Source organism: Phlebotomus argentipes, unplaced genomic scaffold (assembly GCF_947086385.1).
Source record: "Phlebotomus argentipes unplaced genomic scaffold, Phlebotomus argentipes genome assembly contig_33, whole genome shotgun sequence".
NCBI lineage: Eukaryota > Metazoa > Arthropoda > Insecta > Diptera > Psychodidae > Phlebotomus > Phlebotomus argentipes.
The window spans coordinates 1149239-1167583 of record NW_026776167.1 but is presented as its reverse complement, the minus strand read 5'-3'; the positions used below and the strand labels follow the sequence as shown (position 1 = coordinate 1167583).

Sequence of the window (18345 nt, the reverse complement as noted above, 5' to 3'; positions counted from 1 at the left end):
TTTTCCTTGGGCTTTTACCACGAGAAATTCACTGGGAAGGCGTCCTCCCTTCTTGTTTTTCACCAGCTGACTTGCTGATTCTTGTGTTCGCCACTTGGTGCGCTGTTCGCAGTGAAGATATTAACCATTTATACTCACCTTCCCAAGCCGGCACTTTTTTTTACTGGTTTTTGCCAAGAATTTGCAGACAACGCAGTTTCCAAGTGTGAAATTCTTTGTGCACAACGCGAAAAAATATAATGGCAGAAGGACCAGCTCTTGTAAGGCCACGAACTCTCTTTGGACAACCACTTGATGGGGAAGTGCTGCCCAAAATTGCAGAGTATATTGTTCAACATCTAAACATTCGAGATGTATTCAAGTTTCGAACTTGTTCGTTTGTTTGCCGTGAATTTGGAAACCTGATGCTCGCCGCCATGCTTGAACTTGACTTTACATACTATAATAAAAATGCGCGTAATAACCGTATCCACGAGGCTCCTATACGCGCATGCATCAGGAATTGCAGAAAGCTTAAGAGGATTATCCTGATTAATCAAAAATGGCTCACAGATGACGTGCTATATGAGTTGTTGATTAACAACATCCATGTGAAGATTTTCGATATCCGCGGCAGTAAGAAGATCACCTATAACGGACTTCGGCCACTGACTGAGTTCTGCAAGGAGCTAATTTCCATCTCTATTGTGGACATGCCTATGAGCAATGAGTTCTTGAGAACCCTTCATTGGATAGAGCTGAAGAAAGCGGAGTTTTCCCATGCCACTGGCTTCAACGCAAAGTCTGTTGATCTCTTCATTCGGAAACATCCCAAGCTGGAGTGCATTGATCTTCAAGAGACCGGCGTGGATGTGAAGAGGATTCTCCGCACCATCGCGAAGACTTGCCCAAACTTGTTCTTCCTGGATGTTGATGGTTGCGAGAATGTTTCCGAGGGAGCTATTCGGTAAGTTTTCTTTATCTTTTCTTTACAATCAGTAAACTAATTTATTACATTATTATATTTTAGAAATGTCGCTCAAAAGTGTTCACAAATTAAGTACATCGTGGCGTGGGTGCATCATCAACCCACAGTGCTGTTGCTCAAAAATAGAGGCATTAAGATGGAACGAGATTGGATGGAAATGGGCGAGTATCCCTTCATGCTGGTGGAATATGTTACAGAAACAGATATTCTACGTTTCCCGGATACTTATAATGCTGGGCCTATTTATCCGGAAAGTGAGAAGCTGTGGGATGGCAAGCCAACTCTAGACATGGTTGGATATGATTTTGATATGTACTTGTACTACAATTACGTTAAGGATTTTGATTATTGAAAAAGAAGGGAGAAAAGTTTTGCCTTGGATTGCCGTTGATATTTGAGATTCTGAAGATCGATTGAAATTTCAATTACCAATATTATACTAATAATGCTAATAATATAATATAATATGAGATTTGGATTATGTAAAGACCATTGCCGTCTGCTATATAAACAGCAAGCAAACTGTTTTTTTTCTGGCAAGATCCTTTAAGGATGTAGAAATACTTATGACATTATAATGATTGAATTAAGGAAATTAAGTAATGAAATAAATGTATCCAAAGAGTCAAACGACCAAATCATTTGAACGAGAAATTTGAATCTGCGCTCACGCCGCCTGTCGTTTGGATAAGGAAGTACTCCATGAAAAAGGCGAACATTTGTGTTTACATCCCCGGTTTTTTGCGTTTTTGCACACAAAACAGGTAAATTCCTCATTTATATCTATGGCAAGAGTTTCCTTGAATTCCTCAGCACCGAATATGTAGTAATGTTAGAAATCTCACATTGCAGCGCTTACAAAGAGAGAGAAAGCTGCCACATAACCTCACCATGAGGGGGCCTCATGAAGCAGAGTGTCGGAAAATCTGCACTGAGAGATTTCTCCAGGCTTTGATATGCAGCACAGGGTTGCAATTCATTGTGCTATCTGCGTTCCTTCTCATCCTCAATTTCGACATCCTTCATCCAGTCGCCTGGGTGTACGGAAGCGTCGGAATGTTCTTTTCCATCTACACCTGGATCCGCATCATCCCAGTTATTGGCTCAGTGATCGTGTACGGAAAGATGCTAGCGCGTCACTTGGTCTCTCCACCCAAGATGTACCGTACGAGATTTTATCTGCACTTGCTGAGTGAGGAGATGATTTTCCTCACGATAGCTCATGGAGTTGTCGGCTTCTTCCTCATGTGGCTCAGCATTAGATTCCTCCCGGACGAATACAATTCAGCAGTGATGGATTGCGACGGATCGTGGTGTTACAATGACAAGTACTTCTTCTTTATGCTGACTGGAATCGTCACAGCAGTGATATTCAACAAGAAGGAAGTGCAAGTAACGGAAAATCTCGTGGAGTTTCCAGTGATTATGCAAGGAAAGTATCAAAGAATGAAGTCCAATTTTAGTGAAATCTTCTTCAAGAGTGTCACTAATGCCATTTTCTCGTCTGTGGCATACATCATATTCTACTGGCCACTGGTCGGTGGTCTCATCAAGTGGATTCTCGAACAAGTGTTTGTCATCAGATTCAGCCAAGAGTCAATTATGGATAGCGTGATAAACATCCTTCTCGATTGGCGAGTCCTGCTCTTCCACTTGATAATCACATCACTCATTCAGATCAATTTACATCTGATTAAGCGCTTCTTCGTCGTCTTCCTCAGTGAATATCATGCTTTTCCCATCGTTCGACTCTTGGGTGTTGCAGCTGAACAAGAGCTTACCCTTGCTGAGGCATTGGCGGCACATCAGATGCCTGTGATTCAGAATCTCGCATGTCAGGATCTTTTCATGATTGCCAATGGAAGCGATTCTTCACGGAGGAGAGATGTTTTCACTCTCTCTATTCCGGGAGGGCATCCTCACAACTGGAAGTCCATCATGACGCAATGCCTCTCGATGCTAAACAGCTTCACGCAAAATCTGACCAAATCCATGGAAGGTTTATCTAAGAAGCCCTTAATTGCCACTAAAAGAGTTTTCGTTAAACCCACCGCGACTGATGAGGCAGAAAGAATACTGCAGACGCAATATTGCGAGGGTCTTCGCATCAGAAGTGCCATTAGTGGGCAGGAAATGCCACAAACTGACAATCCTGTGAACAAGAATTTTTATACCATTCAAGATCTCAAAGATTTGCTGAAGAAATGGTTGGGAAACAGATGGAATGCTATGATAAAGCAACGACCGTTTAGTTTCTTCTTCGCCGAGGCGTCTTACCAAGATATATTCTTTCAAATGAGGCAAGCTCAAGGGATCGCTTACATTGTTCAGGCTCTCGCGGCGCTCACTGAGAAATCCATCGAGGAAGACAGATTTGGTGTGGTGCAGAACGACCTTGCAGACATAATCAAAGCGTTTCTACAGCTAAAGACGATACTGGACAAGATTGGAGGGAATTTGATGTTGGGCGAGAGAAGGATCGACAGAAATTACCTGACCCTCAAAGGAGCTGTTAAAAGGAGTCTCTACAGGATTTCCAATACCTTCTCGCCGTACCTTAGAGATCTTCGCCTTAGTGAAGGAGAGTTGAAACTCTTGAGTCACTTTATCACCTATAAAGAAGCGTAATAAGGTTGTTTTCTTTTTTCTGTATTTCGATTAATAAACATATAAGTTGGAAGTAAAACAAGTAACTGAGAAAGTGGAGAAAAACAGAAAATCATTGTCTGGGAATTGTTCCACTAATAAGGAAATGTCTGGAAGTGTTAATAATTACTTTTAAATCACATAAAATAACAACTGCCATTTGTTATTAATTCATATGGATTACGAATAAATTTGTTTGAAGTAAACTTTTGCATTCGATAAATTATGATGTACAGAAAAGAAGAAAAGCTCAAGGTTTAGTTTATACCGTTAACACATATAATAAAATAAAATCATAAAATGAGTAAAACCCTTTGGAGTATTTAAAGAGAATCGCAACGAAAATTACTTTAGTCTTGACTAGTCTTTTACAAAAATTACAATGACAGTTCTAAAAATGAGTTACATTCACAACGTTGGTAAGCATCCACTGGTGTACAGGACCATTGGCCAGGAGCTGGCCAGAGTGGCGGATGAGTGCGGTGATCGCGAGGCCATCGTGAGCGTTGACAAGCAAAAGAGACTCACTTTCGCACAGATAAGAAGCGAAGCTGATTGCCTGGCGGCGGGATTCCAGACACTCGGCTTGGCCAGGGGCGATCGAGTGGGAATCTGGGCACCCAACGTCATTTCCTGGCCGGTGGTGATGGCTGCACACAGGCGACCAGTTCGTCCTGCAGGCGGACGGATACGGGAGAATCGTGGGCAGACTCAAGGAGATGATCATCCGCGGCGGCGAGAACATCTTCCCCAAGGAGATCGAGAACTTCCTTGCCACGTGTCCGCAGATCGCCGAGGCACACATCGTCGGCGTCCCGGACGAGCGTCTGGGCGAGGAAATGTGCGCTTTTGTGCGTCTCCGCAGTGGCAGCGAAATTTTCACACCCGACGACATCAGAGCGTATTGCAAAGGCAAGATTTCTTTCTTCAAGATTCCGCGCTATATTGAAATCGTAACAGAATTTCCTAAAGGTCCCCTTGGAAAGATATTAAAGAAAAAGTTGCAGGAAAATGTCAGACAAAAATTTAGTAGCTATTAATTGAAATCTGTCGTCATAATATGTGTCCTCGTTCACGAAAAAACTAATAATCGACAAGATCGAAATTTGATTAGGTACATTACAGATATTCTAGCCAAACCATATGTTGGATAACAAAATATTGGTAATGGATACATGTATGCATATTGGAAGTATTATTTATATATTTTTCTCCCAAATAAAAAAAAAACTTGTTTGATTATTGAAAATACTCTATAAAATATTTTTCATTCCTAATATGAATATCTAAATCATTTCATAGATCAATGTGGTAGTGTTAATTATATTTTGATCGCTGCTTACTGGCTGTCGTATTGAAAAACAGTTATGCAAGGTCATTGTTACTTGGCCTTTTAATTCATCGACTGGAATTTACATAAATTCACTATCTAACAACGCATGATGATAATAGTGAATTACTAGAAGAAATAATATCAACCGGTATCATATCTTTTGATAATACTTTTATTGACCCTCTAAAACATACTCACTATACAAGAACAAAAAAATATAAATTTTGTTTCGCACACAAGGTGAATTACTGTGTATTGAATGCTGATACATAAGGTCTTTTGGAAAATACATAAATACATACCTTACACGTGTTGAAAATACAAATACATGAGACAATTGTAAGATTTCTGTAGCTCTCTCAAAGCACACAGAAAGATAATGATATGATAAATGAATAGCAGACATATGAGGTCTTTAAGTTGATATACGGCGATATTTAAAAGTAAAATAGTCTCTGTCTACCAATGAGCCAGAATGGAGGTCGTGATACGTTCTGTGAAAGTAATCTCAAGTGTCCAGAAGGTTTATCGTATTGGGCTTCGCAGGAGTCATACAAAGCCCAGTAATTTGAGTTACATTCACAATATCGGTAAGCATCCACTGGTGTACAGGACCATTGGCCAGGAGCTGGCCAGAGTGGCGGATGAGTGTGGTGATCGCGAGGCCATCGTGAGCGTTGACGAGCAAAAGAGACTCACTTTCGCACAGATAAGAAGCGAAGCTGATCGCCTGGCGGCGGGATTCCAGACACTCGGCTTGGCCAGGGGCGATCGAGTGGGAATCTGGGCACCCAACGTCATTTCCTGGCCGGTGGTGATGTTCGCGGCTGCGCGCGCCGGAATCATTCTCGTGGCTCTCAATCCGGCCTACGAAGCCGCTGAAATGCAATTTTGTCTGCAAAAGGTGGGCATCAAGACTTTAGTCACATCAGAGAGCTTCCGCTCGCAAAGCTACCACGAGAAGCTCTTAAAAATTGTACCCGAACTTGAAAAATCCTCCGGGAAGATTCACAGCTCAAAATTTCCCAGCCTATCCAGCATAATAATAGATTCTGAGAAGCACTTTCCGTGAGTCAAATCGTCGTTATCTTAGCTATTTGCCGTCTTATCGCGATCTCTCCTTTTTCGCAGAGGAACTCTCAGACTTTGCGATGTTACAGACATGGCAACGGCCACTCAAATCAGCGCGATCGAGGATCAGCAGAAACAGATCAGTCCAGATACTGGATGCAATATTCAATTCACTTCTGGCACCACTGGAATGCCGAAGGCGGCACTTATGAAGCACTTTGGTTTCGTCAACAATGGCATTCACATTGGCAACCGAAATGAATTGTACCAGAAAAGACTCTGCATGCAAGTGCCTTTCTTTCACGCCTTCGGAACTGTTATCACTGTAATGGCTTGCTTATCACACAAGGCAACGATTGTCATACCGGCGACTATGTACAACCCAGAAAAATCTCTCCGCGCTATTAGAGACGAGCAGTGTTCAGTGATCTACGGAACTCCCACGATGTACGTGGATTTGGTGAACAAGCAAAGGGAAATGAACTTGGAATTGAAGGCAGAAATAGCCGTTACCGGTGGTGCTCTGTGTTCACCGCAGCTCTTCAAGGATATGAAAAAGGAATTGGGACTGAAGAAAGTAAAGGTTGGTGCTATTCTAGAACAAAATTGTTTTTTTTGGATCTGGGAATGAGATTAGGACAAATTTAAGGTTTCTGGGTTAAGTTTTTTTGCATGATCTTCTAAATTCCGCTTTGTTGCGTGATCTTTCTTAGGTATATCCAAAAGTGATTTTATTATATATGATAATGTCGGACTTTATGTACTTGCGTGTATAGAGACATTCTTGCATATCTGCTTTTTCAGACCGTTTTTGGAATGACTGAAAACACCGCAGTGAGTTTCAACACACTATACGAGGACACAGACGAGCAGATCCTGGAAACGGTGGGACACGTTCAAGACCACATTGAAGTGAAGGTGATCGACGCTGAGGGAAACTTGGTTCCCTTCGGTACGCCCGGCGAGTTGTGTGTGCGCGGCTACTTCACAATGTTGCGCTACTGGGACGAGGAGCAGAAGACCAGCGAAGCGCTTGTCGATGGATGGCTGCACACAGGCGACCAGTTCGTCCTGCAGGCGGACGGATACGGGAGAATCGTGGGCAGACTCAAGGAGATGATCATCCGCGGCGGCGAGAACATCTTCCCCAAGGAGATCGAGAACTTCCTTGCCACGTGTCCGCAGATCGCCGAGGCACACATCGTCGGCGTCCCGGACGAGCGTCTGGGCGAGGAAATGTGCGCTTTTGTGCGTCTCCGCAGTGGCAGCGAAATTTTCACACCCGACGACATCAGAGCGTATTGCAAAGGCAAGATTTCTTTCTTCAAGATTCCGCGCTATATTGAAATCGTAACAGAATTTCCAAAGACTCTCTCAGGAAAGATTCAGAAATTCAAACTCCAAGAACAATTCAAGGTGAAGAGTAAAAATTAGTATAATCTTGGGCTTTAATTCGTAATTCAAATTCTGTCATTTCCCCACTTAATGTTTTAACTATACATTAATTAATTAATATGTTATAAAGATTTATATGTAAAATTTTGATGGAATTCAAAGTGTTATTAAGATTCTCACTCACCTCTCGACATACTTGGCAAATTCATTTATTCGATGGGAAGAGGTATGGTCTTGCAATTGTCAAAGTATTCATGCTCGATGATCTTCGCTGCTGAAATTCGATTTGTTGGATTGTAAATCAGCATCTTTTGGAGCAAATCCAGTCCGCTATCGCTGAGATTCTTTACCTGTAAAAATATATTGTTAAAATTTATCAAACTAGCGAGAAATATACAAAACTCACTTGATTGTGCAGCTGATTTTGCGTCCAGCATGGGAAGGTCGATTTGTAGTCAGGAAGGGATGTGACTCCAGGCCAGATTTCCTCAGTGGGTGTTTGAAGGACGCGAAACATTCGGAATAATTGATCAATCTCAGAATCGCCTTGGAAGAGAGGTTTCCTTGTGGCCATCTCAGCAAAGATGCATCCCACTGACCAGATGTCCACTGGGCAGGAGTATCTCTTGGAGCCGAGCAAAATCTCAGGAGCTCTGTACCACAAAGTCACAATCTCGTGCGTGTACAAGCGCACTGGCACGCCCACAGAACGTCCCAGGCCAAAATCAGCAATCTTAATTATTCCATTCTTATCTATCAGAAGATTCTGTGGCTTCAAATCGCGATGCAGAACGCGACGGCGGTGACAGAAGAGAATGGCACGTGTAATCTGGTACAGGTAACTCTTGACCAGCTCCTCGCCCAGCATTTTGTCATCCGGAAGACTATCCATGTACTTCTTCAGATCCATTGAGAGGAACTCAAAGATCAGGTAGAGTCGATTCTCCTCCATCAGTACATCTTCCAGCGTCACGATATTTGGGTGCTTTAGTTCCTTGAGGAGAGAAATCTCCCGGACGGCCGTGGAGGGAATACCCTCATCCTCAGACTCCAGTCGGATCTTCTTCATGGCCACAATCTGGCCAGTCAGCTTGTTCCGTCCTTTGTACACCACACCGTACGTGCCCTCGCCAATCTTCTCAATCCTCTGGAAGTCATCCATACCTGTCGTATGAAAATTGGGCATGAGTTCAAGAAAAATATTAACAAAAGCCCCACCAATAACTAAGGTTATCTGATTGATCGCAGGAATATCATAAGAAATACCCCAAAAATCCACTGAAATCTTATGCAGGATTACAATTTAATACATGGGGAAAATTCCTCACACATTTACTTACCAAAAGCGTTAGTGAGATATTAGTAATTTTAGTAAATACTCGACTAAAGCTGCGGATGTTCGCGCGTTTGAAAATTCCGTTTGGGCTTCGCTTCTGGAAAATGACAGCAGATTTTTTGTCTCTTTTCCTTCGCTCTCTTAGCCGATTTTATCGCCACCTAGCTACTCAATAAAGAAGCATTGATGTGCACCCATCGAAAGTCAGGCGCACTTTTTGAATCTGCTTTTGGGGGCTTCCAAGAACATATTAAGCAATGTAATTATTTACACTTAACAAGTGTAATTCGCATGCTGATAAACGATATTTTCTCTATTTATTTTTTATTTGAAAATACTCTCTAAAGGGTATACACATAAATTCTACAATGATTTTCATATAGTATGGTTTTAAAAGTTTTATAAAATGTTACTTTATGCCTTCTCTACTTGTTTATCAGTAATAATTTATAATTATTATGACAAATATGCAAAATGTTTTCCTCCCTTCAATATTGTCCTCGCATCGAATATGTACAAGAACCTATTCCGCCCCTAGAATGTCCTCTTCACGCGGCTCATCGAGATTCTCCGTGAGTTGCTCCAATTCAGCTGCCTTGTAGTTGGCAGACACATCGAGAAAGGCATCATCATCAAAATTACTGGTCAGAGTCTCCAGTTCAGGTGTCTCTGTAAAGTCATCCAGTGCAATTGAGGTGATATTCTCCCCTTCCGGAAGTTCTCTGATGAGCACCGGCTGGAGAATGGTGGACAATTTAGGTAGATTCAGTTCAGGACTGGATTTTCCTTCGTCCATATCATCATCTTCAAAGACATTCCCCGGTTCCTCTTCCGGATTAATGCCTGATGCCGTTTCCTCAGGCACAGGTCGACTAATCTTGAATTGCTTTCCATCAATGCGTGACAGAAAGAGCTTCAAATCCCCGTCAGATTTGCCAGCTGCTCTCATATGCCTCCTGCGACGCCTCGCCCTACGACTTCCGTACGTATGATGAATCTTGTGGACAGTCTTCTCGTGATACTTCAGATTACCACTGGAGCGATACTGTGCCGAACAACGACGACACTTGTATGGCCTGGCGCCACTGTGAGTGTACGAATGATACACATATCCGCCTTTTGTGGGGAAACTCTTCCCACACTCATGACATTTGTAGCCACCATCGATAAACTCCAGCTTCACCTCTGGCAAATCAAATTCTTCTTCGCCCTCTAGAGGATAAGGTGGTGTCTTGTCGTTCTGGAAGCGCATTCTGTGCGCTCTTCGCTGGTGTTGTCTCATGTATCCAACCGTTCTGAAGGTCTTCTTGCAAATGCCACACTCAGGAATGGTGTCCAGATCCACTACTTCCCCGTCTTGGCCACTTTGTTCCTCATTTATCTCCTCCTTCTTCACCTTGACGGCCGCCAAATATGTCTCTCTATCCACATGACCATCCCTCTCGTGATATCGCTGATGCAGATTAAGATTTGTCATGGAACGGAAGTGCTTTCCACAGATTTCGCACTTGTACGGCTTCTCACCCGTATGAATCATACAGTGGTACATCAGAGCTGGTCGACTTTTGAAGGGTTGATCGCATTTGCGACACTTGAGATTTATCATGTCCGCCAGTGTCTTCCATGCTACCAGCTGACTCTGATATGCATCTCCGACGAACTCACCTGTGCCATCGTAGCGCGATCGACGTCCTGCTCGCGGCTTAAACACCCCACATTGATGCCTCTTCAGATTCGCTTGTGAGCGGAAGCCATAGTTACACACATTGCAGCGAAAAGGCTTCTCTCCTGTGTGCACCATCATATGATACGTGCTGGCCTGGACACTGCGGAATATCCTTTGACACAGGACACACTGAAACTGCAGTGATCCATCCGGCAAGTCAGGGAGTTTCTTGATGAGTGCCTTTGGCTTTTCCGCCGACGAGGATTCTCCATTGTTCTCATCTTTCGACTCTCCCGTCATATCATCTATAGGCTCATTTTTGATCACGATTCCAATCTGCTTTCTCTCCTCAATATTGGGATCCTCTTCCTCAGTTTGCTTTTCCTTCTTCGGCTCCGCATGTGTCAGGAGATTGTGAAACTGAAACCTATTCAGATTTCTGAAGCTAAGATTGCACACGAGACACCGAAAAATCCTATTCTTCACATGTAACGCCATATGATACGGCAATCCTTGGCGACTCTTGAACTCCTTTCCGCACACGCGACATTCAAATAATCCACGATCATTAGGCGTAAAATCCAGATCCATGTCATTAACGTTCACCCCACACACCTTATCATTGACCCTCGGACGTCCTCGCCTCTTGAAGACATTCCTCTCGTGTTGGCTCTCATGCACCTTGTAATAGTTGTAGCTGCGGAACTCCTTGCCACAGTACTGACACTCGTAGGGCTTTTCACCGGTGTGAATCATCATGTGATACTCAAAGCCCGCTTTTGACTTTAGCGTCTTCTGGCAGACACGACAAGTCAGTGGATCATCAAGTTTCACTTCTTCAGGAACATTCATATCATACTCCTGCTTTATACTGAATTGTGATTCAAATTTCATCTCAACATCCTCTGGATGATTGTACTTCTTGTGAAGCACTAAACTGTGATTCGTCCTGAAGGATCTATCACACACCGTGCAATTAAACACTGCCGGCTCATCTGTTTCATCATCAGCTTCCATCAGTAGTTTACATTCTTGCTGTCCACCCGGTGGCGACCCGATTTTCGGAGCAGATGAACACGGCACCTGAGCTCCTGGATGCCGAGATTTGTAGTGCCTCTTGAGTCTCATGCGACTCGTGAAAGTCTTATCGCATTCTTCACACTTATTCACCCGCTCATGTGTGGCTGAGTGATAAGTCAGTGCTGCTCTGCTCTTGAATCTCTTCGGACAGAGATGACACACGAAGAATCTCACACCTTTGATGAATATCTCATCATTGGGCCTCTTTCGGCTCACATACGGACGTCTCGGTTGCAAAATAGGTTTTATGTCCTCCTCCTCTTCAATCAACACTTCAGGCTCCATCATCACCACCGCGCACAGATCACTAACTGAGGGTTGCATGTCCTCATCACTATCCAGAGATATATCAGGCACAATCTCCATCGATTCCACTCTCGGCTCTTCCACATATCCGTTGGCATGTCTTTTTTGATGCAGTCTCAAACTGGCCAACGATCGGAAGCCCCTGTCGCACACCTCACACACAAATGGCGTCTCTCCCGTGTGCACTAGCATATGATAGGGAATCGCCTGTTTTGATTTGAATCTCTTCTTGCACACGCGACAACTAAAGCGTCTCTCATCCGAACTGTCTTCGTCTTCTGTGAACAGATCAGATTCTTTAATCCCATCAAACTCTTTTTCCACAACGCCTGCTTGCTCAGCCAGACTGTCGTTTATATGCTTTTTCTTGTGAATTTTTATCCCGACCAATGAGCTAAAGCCCTTTCCACACACATTGCACTTGAATTCACCATCTCTACCATGCCACAGTTCGTGCTGCTTCAGCACCATCCTGTTCGGCTGTTCTTCATCGCACATGGCGCACTTTAAATTCTCCCTATCTTCGCCATTGGTATTCATCAGTCTCAGTGCCGGATCCTCCTCATCCAAACGTAACTGACGCTTTCCTTCCACCAGTAAATCCATTCCATTATTCAAGATCGGCTGCCTATTTTGGGGAATGACAGAGATACTATTTGGAATTTGCTGCATTATAATCGATAGATCATTATTCTGTCGATGTGTCTGCTCATGCTGATGAAGATTTTGCAAATTTCTGAAATACTTCCCACACTGGCAACTGTATGGTCTCTCACCACGATGCAGCTGAGTGTGATAATCAAATACACGCTTCTCCTGAAAGCGCTTCTTGCACAATAAACACTCAAATGGACGCATTTCCCCCATTTGTTGGGCATAATTCTCCATCTCTTCCAGCCTCATCAGCTCCATCTCACTCGAGTCACTCCTTTCCCTCTCCGGTAGCACTTTGTGCAGAGTCACGAAGGGTGTCAGTGCTCCAATCATCCCATTTGCATGTATCTTCTGATAATGAGTATCCCTGGCGATTGCCGTAGTGAACATCTCAGGGCAGTCTCGGCATTTATATGGCATATTTGTATAGTGGAGCAACATATGAGTATTGTATTCTTCAATCTTGTAGATTAGAGTGTCACAAACTGGACACTGCCATCCGCTAGTCTCATATTTCGCCTGATACGCTTCCATTTGTGACATTGTTGATGTGAAAACAGTATCATAGATTTGTGCTTTTGATTGTTGCGGCTTCAAGTGTCCCATCTCATGGTGCTTTAGATTCTCAGGTGATCGAAAGCGACGACCGCAGAGGGCACATGCAAAAGGCTTCTCGGCTGTGGAAGAAATGGAAAGAATTAGTAGTAATAATATGCATAACTCATTCTCCTAATCCTGTTGGCAAGCCTTGAGATTAGAGATAGGAATACAAGTAAAGTAAAAAAGTAAAAGGAATAATTTTAAAAACTAATTAGTGGTTTCAGAGAACTATTTGCAGGCAATATAATTTAAATCTGCAACAATCTCAGAATCAAATCCAAGCTTGCAAACGTTTATAAATTATGGAGAAATATTTCATTATAATATTTGAATAAATTCTTTGACTGAAAATCTACATACCTTTCAACACACTAGAGCTGGTCTCCTTGGGCGGTGGTGTTTCTTCAATGATCAGCACATCATCATCCGAATCTGCTGGCTCCTTGTTCAACTTCTTGTGGCTGGCTGAACTCACGTGTACTCGCCACTCCTGGCGATTTGTAAACGTCCTTCGGCACGGTTTGCAGTTGTACTTAATATTCAGACCTTTTGCTCCATCATGACGCTGCTGTTTGTGCGTCGCCAGATTTTCTTGCGTCCTGAACGCTCTATCACACAGCTCACACTTGTAAGGCTTCAGTAGTTCATCCAACTCTACAACGCCACCGACCACAGACTGCGGGATGATCTGGAGATTTGTACCATTATTGAAGTTCACCACATCCTGATCCTGGCGTACTTTCTGTGCCGTGTGATCCTCTTGATGCGTCGTTTGTGGGATGAGAGTCAAGTTAGGCAATGGTGGCGTGAAAGTTTGACGCATAGATCGATAATCCATTGCAGAATTCTCATCACCACAGTCACTTATGGTTACTTCAGGTGGCACTTTGGATAATATGCTCATACAGTTCTCCAGCGGCGTCACATTTTGGGCGCGACCTAGAAAGATAAGGTGGAAAAGAGCCAAATGAGCATTTTATATATATATATTTTGTATTCTTTTCGAGGGACATTAGCTGACGTGATGGGCACGCTTCTGTTCATTTAGAATGTATTTGAAATTTATACTTTTAGGCAGAAAAAGAAAAAAAACAACGAACATCAAAGAATATATTAATAATACATTGATGTGAAACAAATTAGTAAAAGGAGAAATCGTGTGGAGAATGTTACCGTAAGAATGAATTTATTGAAGAAATAGACAAAAAAAAACATGAAATTTTGCATATTAAATCCAACTTTGAAGCTTGAACCATCAAAAGTTATTGAACAAACTTTTAATGCCTCTCTGACGACTGAAAAATATTTCTCTCTTTTGCTTCTTTTATTCACTTCTTCTCTCTCTTTTTTCTTCATTTGCTTCTCAAGCTCCTTTGTTGTTTGAAGAATAATTACTATTAAATACAGTATGGAAAGAATGGTGGAGGAGCACAAAAGGCAAGATTATATTTAGAATTCTGCCTTCTCAAGCAACATTCTTGTTCCGTTGCGCGTCTCTTACAGCTTTTCTTACCAAATCTACAATATTACTTATAAAAAAAGTTTATGTGCTTCATAAAAACATTATATCTTCCTAATATTTGAAAAATAAAACCATATAAAACTGAAATGGGAATTACAGCGCTCTCCAGAATATCATCACTTTTTTTCTATAAATTTCTGTAGGGCGTTGCCTTTTCCGACTTAATGAAAATTTACTTAAAGGCCTTTGTTCCTCTTTATTTTACGTATATTTTCGCTTACATTCGTATATGAAGTGAGATTCCATTTACATTCTCTATTGCTCTGCAATTCATGTCTATACTTTGTATTTATAATTGAATTTACTGCGACTGCAATAGCGTTATTTTTCTTTTTATTTATTTCTCTTTTCTCCTCTACTTCGGATTTGTTATTGAAAGTTTTATACTCACTGCCGTCTATACATAATGACTTATGCAAACACAACGTGTCACACACACAAAAACAGTATAAATCTCAATGGAAGAAGCGAGAAAAAATAATGCTATATATTACAATGCTAAAAAAACACATTTTTTCATTATTCGGCTGTGAGAAGATTGAGTGTAAAATAATATTTTCCAAAAATTCTCTCTCAGACATCATTATTGATTTTTCGCCCTTTTCTTGAACTAACAGACGCAAGTACACTTTCTCTTGCTGTCCCTTTTGCTCTCTCAACATCACTAACTAAGAAAGAAAGATACTTGCGTCGCGATAAAGGGCATAAAACTGAACTCACAGTCTATCTTTATATAGAGATCCAGGGTGTCATAAGCAGTGACGTGGTGAAAAGAGAGAATATTATATTGTATAAGAGTTTTTTTTTCATTTTAAAAATCTAAGCGATATTCAAATATCTTTATACTCCTCTTTCTATGTAATAAAGCATGATTTTTCAAATGTACTTTTCATTTACAGTGTGTCTCTGTCTCTCTTTCACTTCGCCAGAGTTTAAATAAAGCGAATATACATGCATAATGTTAACTTATACAGTGAAAACTAAGAAGACTATTGAAATACATGTTGAAAAATAAAGCATTTTCATGTAATTTTATTTTTAGAACATTAAAACTCATGCCGTATTGCCTTTAAAGAAACAAAGGCCAAAACGGAGAATTTTTTTTAACAATCCCCGCCAAATAATACACTATTTATGCAGAATGAACAAAAAAGAGAGACATTTTTCCTTATACTACACAATTCTTTGTTCACAATTCTTTTACAAAAAAAGAAACAAACACATACACACTATCGTATCTTTTCTTCTCCCCTTCGTGCCCACAGATACAGTACGGAAAAAAGTTCATTAAATGCAGTTAATAGAACAAATAAGGATGTTTCTCACTCAACACATTCACCGTTTTAATGGAAATTATTAGTGTGATGACGCATGAGATCAATTTATATGAGGTCATGGACAATATAATCACGAGAAAAGCAAAAGAGCCTAAAAAATTAGCCACCAACCAAAAGAATTCCACTCGTTAAAAAACAACATTTTTCCCCCCATTTTATGTCTTATATTTTTTTAACCACTATTAAATTCTGTTATCTCTCTCCCAGCGAGAAGATTATTTTCCTTTTCTTTCATAGTCATCAAAAAAAGAAGCAAACTCGAAGAATTACAGCGTCACGACATAAATAATGGGCACATGGCGCAATATTCTCAGAAAATGGGAATTTGAACCCCTGCTCACATTTGAGTATTGAAAATATGACTAAGAAGCTGGAGTTCTGCCGTCACTGCCATCAGCTATTATTCTATCTGCCCTTTTCACGAAAAGGTTAAATTTCTACCCGTTCAGCTTTAAGACAAATATATCAAATGTTTTCTCGCTTTCCTGATGCATTAGTAATTCGTGTTCATCAACTTCCTCAAAAGTTTTACATTCGTTTTACAGCGTTATCAAACTATGAACTGATAATGGCCGAAATTGATTAAAAACACAATTTTTGTCATAAACACATTATCGTTAAATTTGTCCAAAAATTCCTACTTGAATTCTCTGGAAGAAATTCATCTGAAAGCCAAAATTTAAACATAAAAGAGAGGACATATAACATGAAAATTATCCAGAAAGCTTGTGATATTCAATAATATCACAGTAAATGTGATGGTAAGTTTTTAGTCAGTAAACGCATCTTCAATTAACCAATTTTTTCTGAAGATTTCATGTTTAATTAATTGATGTAGGTTCGGCAATATGTATGTAGTTTACGAGTAAAAAATCGTGAAAGGAAACAGTCTTTGTCATGAGAAGCGCTGCCCACGTCTTCAGGATTACTCTAACACTTCTAAACAGACGATATATCTGCATACACTATTTATTCCATGGATTTCATGTAAGCATGAAAGCATGGTTAATTGCCATGAGTTAATTCGATTGTGATAAATAGTGATCATATTATCACAGCGCTTTTAAAAATGCAAGATAGCATTATTTTTATTTTATGTGTATTATATTTAAGAATATTCAAAATAGATTGATAGATTTGACTTCTTCTATAGAAGTAGATTCACCAGGAGTTTTGAAAAATGAAAAGCGCCAAATTATACGATAGAAAAAACAATCTTTGGCCCTAATCATTCTTGATACAGCCATTCACTAATAGTTTGTCTGCTCAAGTCCACAATTTATCGTTATGCATTATAGAATAGTTGCTGAAACATCCAACGCAATGTCTTGTCAATGTAAAATGCCAGCAAATCGATATAAAGGGAGTGTCACTTGATTTTACATTAGGGTCGACCTCTCAAATTAACACTAAACCACATATTTTAGATTCGTATATGAGTCTAGAAAGAATAATATCATTTTCCGGTTGTCTTGTAGCTAACATTTAGTTTCAATGCTTCATCATTTCCCTCATAGATCTGTGTGTCTGAAGCTTCTCGTTAAAGTTTATAAAGTGAATTTGTATTGATTTTATCTAAAAACTTCTCATCCAATGTGGCTTTCCTTCCCGCGTCCAGCAGTAATAAATGTGTCTTTGACGGAGAAATGTTACTGCGCAGAACTGGAGAGTAAAAGGCACTCACCTTCTGTTTCCTTGGATGCTGTGGGGCTCATTGCATCTTCCTGGCCATCCACGAGTGAAAGCGACTGGATTTGCTTGATGTGTGGCACTTTAATCTCTACGGTGGCCTTTTGATCGTCGGAATGGTGATCCTGGACATTTGAAGATGTTCCCGCACTGCCCTTTGGGATTATTGTGAGGCTAGGCGTGCGGATGGCAATCCCCAGAAAGCTCTCATGTGTAGTTCGAGGCTCATAGACCATACCATCTCCTGGTGAGGCACTGGGCTGCCCCACAGCAGCCACAGCGTCTGGTTGGGCGCCCGGAGAGTCCTTCCGAATGTTCAGCGGCAGCATGTCCGGCACCGATCGCCTGCACTCTGCAATTGCATCAGAAAAAACATGTCATCCAGCTGAAAATCCATACTAAAGGAGCCAGACAACACTTACTTTCCATAGATATTACTACGTCCGCCTAGGGAACACACTACCGTTTACTTTAACTATGGAAGAAAATGGGTACTCCCAGTAGTCTTAGATCCACTCAATGTTTGTCTACTAATTTCCACGCCACCCCAACCACTGACTGCCCGGCAAGTACACCATAACGCATCGCACAGCTCCACTGCACATGTTTATTCACTTTTTATCCTGTCTTGTGTGCTTTTTCCACGAAAAATCCGGCAAAAATTGCGCGACTTTCCTTCATGTGACTTGACACCAAATTTTCCTGCTGCCATATTGCCCCTGTCGCGCTGCAGAGGTCAGTGC

General features: G+C 41.3%; 5 protein-coding genes across 6 annotated transcripts; 3 read left to right on the top strand and 2 right to left on the bottom strand.

Annotated features, from left to right (window-relative positions):
- The first annotated feature begins 222 nt into the window (after positions 1-222).
- LOC132256875 (F-box/LRR-repeat protein 15-like) lies at positions 223-1584 on the top strand. 2 transcript variants are annotated; one of them, XM_059753462.1, is made up of 3 exons: positions 223-322; positions 500-946; positions 1010-1584. In XM_059753462.1, the coding sequence occupies exons 1-3, from the start codon at positions 240-242 to the stop codon at positions 1317-1319; spliced, it is 840 nt and encodes a 279-aa protein (XP_059609445.1). In that variant the 5' UTR covers positions 223-239; the 3' UTR covers positions 1320-1584. The 2 variants fall into 2 exon arrangements, with proteins under 2 accessions (XP_059609445.1, XP_059609444.1); XM_059753461.1 differs by having other exon boundaries at positions 226-946.
- Positions 1585-1668: 84 nt separating this feature from the next.
- LOC132256858 (nucleoporin Ndc1) lies at positions 1669-3919 on the top strand. Its single transcript, XM_059753430.1, has 2 exons — positions 1669-1731; positions 1820-3919. Exon 2 carries the CDS (start codon positions 1859-1861, stop codon positions 3593-3595), a length of 1737 nt encoding a protein of 578 aa, XP_059609413.1. The 5' UTR covers positions 1669-1731; positions 1820-1858; the 3' UTR covers positions 3596-3919.
- Positions 3920-5216: 1297 nt separating this feature from the next.
- Positions 5217-7451, top strand: LOC132256840 (medium-chain acyl-CoA ligase ACSF2, mitochondrial-like). Its single transcript, XM_059753407.1, has 3 exons — positions 5217-6014; positions 6078-6600; positions 6822-7451. The coding sequence occupies exons 1-3, from the start codon at positions 5422-5424 to the stop codon at positions 7449-7451; spliced, it is 1746 nt and encodes a 581-aa protein (XP_059609390.1). The 5' UTR covers positions 5217-5421.
- Positions 7452-7608: 157 nt separating this feature from the next.
- Positions 7609-8860, bottom strand: LOC132256841 (cyclin-dependent kinase 1). Its single transcript, XM_059753409.1, has 3 exons — positions 8753-8860; positions 7819-8576; positions 7609-7762 (listed from the first exon to the last, which is right to left on the bottom strand). Exons 2-3 carry the CDS (start codon positions 8572-8574, stop codon positions 7622-7624), a joined length of 897 nt encoding a protein of 298 aa, XP_059609392.1. The 5' UTR covers positions 8575-8576; positions 8753-8860; the 3' UTR covers positions 7609-7621.
- Positions 8861-9055: 195 nt separating this feature from the next.
- Positions 9056-18310, bottom strand: LOC132256885 (zinc finger protein 729-like). Its single transcript, XM_059753473.1, has 4 exons — positions 18025-18310; positions 17598-17954; positions 13415-13993; positions 9056-13131 (listed from the first exon to the last, which is right to left on the bottom strand). The coding sequence occupies exons 1-4, from the start codon at positions 18029-18031 to the stop codon at positions 9272-9274; spliced, it is 4803 nt and encodes a 1600-aa protein (XP_059609456.1). The 5' UTR covers positions 18032-18310; the 3' UTR covers positions 9056-9271.
- Positions 18311-18345: the final 35 nt, after the last annotated feature.

Excerpts from the sequence above, each read along its gene's own strand:
- LOC132256875 (XM_059753461.1), top strand. The coding sequence starts at position 240 with ATGGCAGAAGGACCAGCTCTTGTAAGGCCACGAACTCTCTTTGGACAA. Across the intron at positions 947-1,009 it reads GTTTCCGAGGGAGCTATTCG|AAATGTCGCTCAAAAGTGTT; the intron begins GTAAGTTTTCTT and ends ATTATATTTTAG.
- LOC132256858 (XM_059753430.1), top strand. The coding sequence starts at position 1,859 with ATGAGGGGGCCTCATGAAGCAGAGTGTCGGAAAATCTGCACTGAGAGA.
- LOC132256840 (XM_059753407.1), top strand. The coding sequence starts at position 5,422 with ATGGAGGTCGTGATACGTTCTGTGAAAGTAATCTCAAGTGTCCAGAAG. Across the intron at positions 6,015-6,077 it reads GATTCTGAGAAGCACTTTCC|AGGAACTCTCAGACTTTGCG; the intron begins GTGAGTCAAATC and ends CCTTTTTCGCAG. Across the intron at positions 6,601-6,821 it reads TGGGACTGAAGAAAGTAAAG|ACCGTTTTTGGAATGACTGA; the intron begins GTTGGTGCTATT and ends CTGCTTTTTCAG.
- LOC132256841 (XM_059753409.1), bottom strand. The coding sequence starts at position 8,574 with ATGGATGACTTCCAGAGGATTGAGAAGATTGGCGAGGGCACGTACGGT. Across the intron at positions 7,763-7,818 it reads AAAATCAGCTGCACAATCAA|GTAAAGAATCTCAGCGATAG; the intron begins GTGAGTTTTGTA and ends ATATTTTTACAG.
- LOC132256885 (XM_059753473.1), bottom strand. Across the intron at positions 13,994-17,597 it reads AGCATCCAAGGAAACAGAAG|GTCGCGCCCAAAATGTGACG; the intron begins GTGAGTGCCTTT and ends TTATCTTTCTAG. Across the intron at positions 13,132-13,414 it reads CAGCTCTAGTGTGTTGAAAG|CCGAGAAGCCTTTTGCATGT; the intron begins GTATGTAGATTT and ends TTTCTTCCACAG.